Source organism: Dendroctonus ponderosae, unplaced genomic scaffold, assembly GCF_020466585.1.
Source record: "Dendroctonus ponderosae isolate FM_Combo_2020 unplaced genomic scaffold, Dpon_F_20191213v2 Dpon_F_20191213_387, whole genome shotgun sequence".
Lineage (NCBI taxonomy): Eukaryota > Metazoa > Arthropoda > Insecta > Coleoptera > Curculionidae > Dendroctonus > Dendroctonus ponderosae.
The window spans coordinates 16,227-16,492 of record NW_026018598.1 but is presented as its reverse complement, the minus strand read 5'-3'; the positions used below and the strand labels follow the sequence as shown (position 1 = coordinate 16,492).

Sequence of the window (266 nt, the reverse complement as noted above, 5' to 3'; positions counted from 1 at the left end):
CCTCGCAGTTTCCTTCCTCCTGAATGCTCCAGCTGGGATACGGCTCCAGACGAGCCTTGGAACAGCCGCTACTCAAGTTAAATCTGGCCACTGTGTACGGCACTCCTTGTCGGTACCGTGGCAAGGCCACAAAAGCATTGTCTTTGTAGATCTGCAACCTGGTAGCGATCACATTTTTTGGGATGTATCTGCCTATGGAGGTGTAGATGCTTTTAGTGCTGCCGCTTGGAAACAGCAGATTCGTTCCGGATACTTTCAAGCCCAGA

At 51.1% G+C, this 266-nt stretch overlaps 1 protein-coding gene across 1 annotated transcript in view; it reads right to left on the bottom strand.

Annotated features, from left to right (window-relative positions):
• LOC125504094 (major royal jelly protein 1-like) overlaps window positions 1-266 on the bottom strand; it is a gene marked incomplete at both ends in the record, with an annotated part of 1,060 nt that extends 794 nt beyond the window's left edge. The window contains 1 exon segment of the mRNA XM_048665456.1: window positions 1-266. Within this exon segment, the coding sequence (XP_048521413.1) occupies window positions 1-266 (266 nt within the window).